At 36.5% G+C, this 6,159-nt stretch overlaps 1 protein-coding gene across 1 annotated transcript; it reads right to left on the bottom strand.

Moving 5' to 3' along the window:
- Positions 1-580: 580 nt before the first annotated feature.
- Positions 581-4,073, bottom strand: LOC132311879 (F-box protein SKIP19-like). The gene is made up of 2 exons (XM_059810025.1): positions 3,554-4,073; positions 581-1,589 (listed from the first exon to the last, which is right to left on the bottom strand). The coding sequence occupies exons 1-2, from the start codon at positions 3,883-3,885 to the stop codon at positions 950-952; spliced, it is 972 nt and encodes a 323-aa protein (XP_059666008.1). The 5' UTR covers positions 3,886-4,073; the 3' UTR covers positions 581-949.
- Positions 4,074-6,159: the final 2,086 nt, after the last annotated feature.

Raw genomic sequence — 6,159 nt, 5'->3', positions numbered from 1 at the left:
ATACACCTCCTGCTCCCACCTCATCCATGCATAGTTGTCCCATGGGCACACCCATGACCCTAACAATTAACAGTAAGCACATGAAGTCAATAGGTGGGCGGCCCATGACTTGAGTCCGAAAGACAGCAGCCCAGATCATACAAAAGGGATAAGAAACAATTCAATTCAGAATTTATAACTAAATTTTAAAAAAATATTTTTCATAAACTGAATTAATTGGAATTTTTGTAAAATTATCAAAATAACAAACCAAGCAAATCTTAATGCTACTCTATCAAATAATCTGCTTTTTTATTTTTATTTTTATCATAGAATCAAGTCAATCAACCAATAGCAAGAATAAAAAATACTTTTTATTTTCCCAGATTATTTGATAGAGTAGTATCAAAGGTCGAATATATTTGTTAGGTCTCAAAAATCAATTCCTGTGAACTAAATTTTTGAGTAATATCTATTTACCACATTATTTCTATTTTTTCCGTGCGTTATTGGTATTTAAGACAACCTAATCTCATCCAAAATTGCACATACCCAGAGTAGTAAGAAATCAAAAGCAAAAAACATAATAAAGACATAATAGTAATGAACAAAACTCTCTTAGAAAGCTTAAGGCCACTTGGGAACAAAGTCAGCTCTACATATTCATAAAGAAACGTGATGAATTTAACAGTAACTTATCAGATTGAGACACCATTTCAGCAGGCAAATAATCGCCATTCATATCCTTCCAGATCACACACAGTCCCAAACTGCAAAACGCCAACAAAATCATCTTCCACCAAGATGAAGTGGTGTCTTGACTGGATACACTAAAACTTCCAACTACCTAGCTAGTAGCTGCTACTGAGCTTTAAATTGCAAAGGATGAGGGGGAAACACATGCCTGTATTGCACACCATACACATACCATGGGTTTCCTCATAATTGATAGTTTTCGAAGGCAACTGCCCTAAGTGATAAACAGCTCCTCAAAAAAGTCACAAATTTCAGTGTCATCAGGGAATTTTGTAAAGTCATCGTAATCAAAGTCACTGTCTTCGTAGCTGTAGCCATAGTCATCATAATCAGAAAAGGAGTTAATGTCAGATAATCCAAATGGGTCGTCCTCATCGTAAATTTGAGCATCAAATCCATAGTCTTCGGTGGAATCGTTAGGAAGTCGCAGATCTTTGATCTTCTTATAAAGTCTTTTTGCCAAATCCCCTTTCAGATTAACATTGAAACACTGCCGCAGGTCAAGGGATTCAAGGTGAGGACAACCATCAAGAATCGCCTGCAGGCCAACATTTGTCATCATATTTCCAAAGAGTTGAAGGTGGCGTAATTCAGGCATGTTTCCTGCAATAACTAGTGCTTCGTCGTCAAACTCTATTTCTATGTTTTTGCTTCTCCGCCCATTGATGTTGAATGAAAATGACTTCAGCAGAGGACAACAGCGACCAACAGCTTCAAAAGCTTTTTCTGAAACATTAGTGCAGAAATACATGTGAAGCTCCTCTAACAATGGTAGTCCTTTAGCCGCTTCACTCAAACCGTCGCATGAAATGTCATAGCAACAGATAAGACGAAGACGTCTAAGTTGACTGGTCCTGTAAAGAGTTTGTAAAACAAAGTGGCAGGAAAGATGAGTAATTAGATATAAACATAGAGTTTTTTGCATGTGAGCCTCCGTGTGCACCATGTGATAATATGAAGGAACGAGATGTGAAGGAAACTCAAGATATCTTCTAGTGTGTGGCAGCTGCTGATTTGATTTGACAAAAATGAGTATATTTGACAATGAATGAGCTCCATTATGCTGAGAAACAAGCTTGTGCCCTAATGAACAAAACTTGAACAGGAGTTATTTAGTTTAAGTAAATCTTGATTTTGGCTTTAAGATTGATCTAAGTTCAACTTTAAACAAGCGAAGCTAGAGCAGAATAACACTCATTCTAAAACTCCAATGGGCACCAAACTTTTTGTTACCGCTATTGTAGCAATATGACTATGTTGGAATCCAAATACAGGCCGCATATTTTGATCACATGGCAGCTCATGATTATTGGCACATGCAATTTTGGCTATCCATAATTCACTAACAGGCAACATTTTTCCTTTTTCTCAGGCATCAGTAAGATATGCATACAAAAACAGATTTTTGAAAGTAGCAAACATTTCTATATATACACAAATTCATGGCCCTGGTAAAAGAAAACTAATGTGTCCATGCAAGCACACAATTCAAAATGGACCAATGAGCTACTTCGTCTTAGTAATACAAATGTCTCATCCAAGTAACTGTCAGATCAACCCTCACCGGAATTGGGGAAACCAAGAAGGGCCGAACAACTTCAGCTGGAAAATATGCTGTAAAACCTAAGGGTCAAAATGAATAAAACAACCAACAAAACCACAGTCAACGTACTTCACTGAAGACAAAGCAACTACAACTTGATTCAGCTCAACAAAGTTTGCCCCAACTATTGGTGTTTTGTTGTTTTCGGTTAAATCACACTTTAAAATATCTTTCTCTTTTTCTTTTTTTTATTTATAAGTTTTATGATATCTTTCTTAATATATAAGACCAGGTTAATTTTGGTCTTCTGCTTCTATCACTGACCATATAAATGCATCATCACTCTTCCTCATTGTTGCAATTTTGGTGTTCAAGACACATGGCCAAATCAAGTTAGTTAAAATTTACTAACTTTATCTCAAGGAAGTGTTGCTTCAGTCAGTTCACATACTTAATCATTTATAATTCTATCCTATCTCGTCTTCTCCTCACACATGCATCTCCACATCCACATTTTGACCATACTTATTTTATGAAAATCGTGTTTCCAAATAGGCCAATATTATGTGCTATAGGTATTAGTTCGTCTAATAACCATTAGATAGAATATATCATTAAATCTTAGTTATATAAACTGAATCCAAAACGGGTAATTCACGCATTTTTTAAGAATCCATGTACCATAGCTCAACATCAATTAAGATATACTTATGCTTTTAAAAAGAATGAAGTTAAAGAGCATGATTTTCAAGACATATATATATTTTTTATACGAAAAATCACAAAATGTATTACAAAGGGTGTTCCTAACAGATAAACTATGCACTTTATAGGATCAATGATACCATAACACTTCACAAACAAACCATCAATTGAATTGACATTTTCATTTTAGGTCTAAAAAATGAGTAAAGCACAATTAATACTTTATGTTCTCTCTGTTACCTTTCAAATTTTATCATTAATCAAATGGTAGGTGAAGAGAAAATTCATAAAAAAAGAACAAACATTTAGAGAGCAATGTCACAGATGAGCTAGATACTATTACACATTAATCAGTTAATAACAGCTATTTAAACCAACTAAGTTGCACTCATCATCTCAAAAACCCTAAAAAAAAAAAATAAATAAAGAAAAAATAAAAAACTAGCATTACATTCCAGACATAAATCAAGGACAGTATTAGTTTATCAGCCATCACTAACCCGTAATGTATTTAAACACAACCATATATAACACATTTGTGTGTGTGTGAGTCTAAAAAAACAGTTATACCGCTGAATGATGTACAGAAGAAGCTCATCAGTGCCGAAATACTCGAGATTGATGTCGACCAACTGTCCACAACTGCGATCGATGGCGTGCATCGCCATCTTCTCGAGATCGTACGGCATGTCGAAGAGGTCCCCCAAATTGTGCATGTCGATGGTCCTCCACATCGCAGGGTCTTTGCAGATCTTACGCCACGCCATACACACCTTCTGCGCGCTCTCCAGTATCTCTATCGCCCCAATCTTGTGCAGTATCATCGCCGTCACGTCTTGCGGCAGTTCCAGCCAGTTCCTCGTTTCTTCGGCCGGTGGCTCTGAGGTCGAGGAGGACGCCATTGATAGCGAGATTTTCCGAAAAAGTTTTCAGGATTTTCAGGGAAAGTGAAGATGGGAAAATATGGTGGTCATTAGTTAGGGTTTAAATGGGTGAATGTGTGTATGTGTTGAACGTGGGCGGGGTTTGCAGATTGAACTGTCCGGTGAAAAGCGGTGCTTTGGGGGACATTGACGCATAAGGCATTTTAGGGATTTGAATATTCTCCCAATAATTTTTCAATTCAAATTTAAACTATTCAATAACCAAAAATGTCATGTCAGTTTTACTGTATAATTTTATACTGTAAGCACACTACTTTATGTTAAAAAAAAAAAAAAAAATTAATTTAAATTATTCAAAAATCAAAAATGTCATGTCAGTTTTACTGTATAATTTTATACCGTAAACACACTACTTTATGTTAAAAAAAAAAAAAATTGTTTTGAACCTTAAATTAGGGACGAGAGATAATTAGAAAAAAATCATTAGGATGACTTTAAAGTATTAGATATTTGTTGGTGATGGTAGTAGATGTCTCGATAGTCCGGTGGGTTAGCACCTTTAGTGAATTTTGAAATACAAAAATTTATAATGAAAGTGAAAAAAAAAAAAAAAAAAAAAATCAAATCAAATCAAATTTTCACAGTGCATTTTGTTAACAATTTTTTTTTAAGAATTATGTAAAAAAATGTTATTTTAATAATTTGGATATCATGAAAAGAAAAAAAAATATAATAATTCCATCTACCAAAGCTATCCGTGTGATTTCAAATACTAAAAAAACAGTTACAGGACATTGTTCCATACATCATATGGTGGGATCGAGATCGAGATACATAACAAAATGTTTTGTTTTGGGAAAAATGACTAGCCCTTTAATGCTGGCCATTTTCGATGCATAAAGCTATTTGTGGATGTCAAATTTATATTTTGAGAAATGTTACAGTGTTAAAATGATATATTTTAGTAATTCTACTCCAATGGTGCCTTGTTATTTTTTGACACAATCACTATTTTTTTTTCAACAACCATTCCCAACTTCCATTTTTAACCCCCATTCTTTTTCTATTGCAAATATAGATTTGGCACGAGAGAGAAACAGATTGATAAGAGAGAGATGAGAGAGAAACAGATTCACCGGAGGTCATGCCACGACCCAAAACCATAGCGACGGCGGAGGGAGCCATGATCGGACCCCAGAGACCACGGCAGAGGGAGCCATTATCGGACCACTCAGAACCATGATCGGACCACCCAGAACCACGGCAGAGGGAGCCATGATCGAGCCACGGCGACGTGCGAAAGTGACCGTGGGGTTGATTCGCCGCCGAGATCATAGACCCTGGAAGAAGACCCGAGTCTGGCTCGGCACCTTCGACTCCGCCGAAGCTGCCGTACGCGCCTACGACACCGCCGCTAGGTCTCTCTGCAGCCCCAAGGCCAGATCGTTGAATCCGCCGCCAAAGTTCAGAAATAGCTTAAACTTGTGGTTGACAGCAGATATCGCGTAGGCAGATCGTGGGCTTTCCTCTTGTCTCTCTCTTGTAAATTGGATGCTTAAACTCTCTCTCTCTATATATATGTATATATTTGTTATGTGAATACTGAATATTGGTACAATGAATACGGAATGACAGCAGATATCGTGGCAGATGAGAGGGAGAGAAAGAGACGACAGAGATCGCAATATTGAGGGACAGAAAAAGCAACAGGGGATTGAAGGAGAAAGGAAGAAACGGCGTCATAGGGCATTAAAAGTGACTTGCCAAAAAAATTGGCAGCTCCTACATTTGAAAGAAAATTTGAGATTTTCAAATTTTGAGAGGCCAAATGAAAGGCCATTGGAGAGCCCCTTTTCACCCCCATCTCTCAAATTATGAGTTTGAGAGCCCAAAATGAAAGAGTATTGGAGTTGCTACCCAAAAGCAAAAACAAAACAATAACTTTGCTTTTGCTGGGTTTTTCTATAGCATGTCAAAGAGCATATTACTACAAGGAAATTAGAAATATATACAGATTATGCGACAAAAAAACAGAGTCATCCACGTAGAGAGAGCAAAAAAAAAAAAAAAAATTTGAATTTAACTAATAAACAAATCTCTATTAAAAAGCTCAAGGCTAGGAACAAAGTCAGCTCTACATGTTCATAAAGAAACATGATGAAATTAACTCTGATCAACAGCAACTTATTCAAGCACTGCATCAGATTGCGACACCATTTCAGCTATCTTTCTCCAGTGAAGCAAATAATCGCCATTCATATCCTTCCAGATCACACACAGTCCCCACCTACT

This window comes from Cornus florida, unplaced genomic scaffold, assembly GCF_030987335.1.
Source record: "Cornus florida cultivar Cherokee Brave unplaced genomic scaffold, ASM3098733v1 CherokeeBrave_3.0.0_Hap2_Chr01, whole genome shotgun sequence".
Taxonomy (NCBI): Eukaryota; Viridiplantae; Streptophyta; class Magnoliopsida; order Cornales; family Cornaceae; genus Cornus; species Cornus florida.
This window is presented reverse-complemented; position numbering and strand designations above follow the sequence as displayed.

Bases quoted from the DNA above. Each gene is read 5' to 3' on its own strand.
- LOC132311879 (XM_059810025.1), bottom strand. From the start codon at position 3,885: ATGGCGTCCTCCTCGACCTCAGAGCCACCGGCCGAAGAAACGAGGAAC. The intron at 1,590-3,553 runs GTATAACTGTTT...AACTCTTTACAG, and splicing joins CTTCTGTACATCATTCAGCG to GACCAGTCAACTTAGACGTC.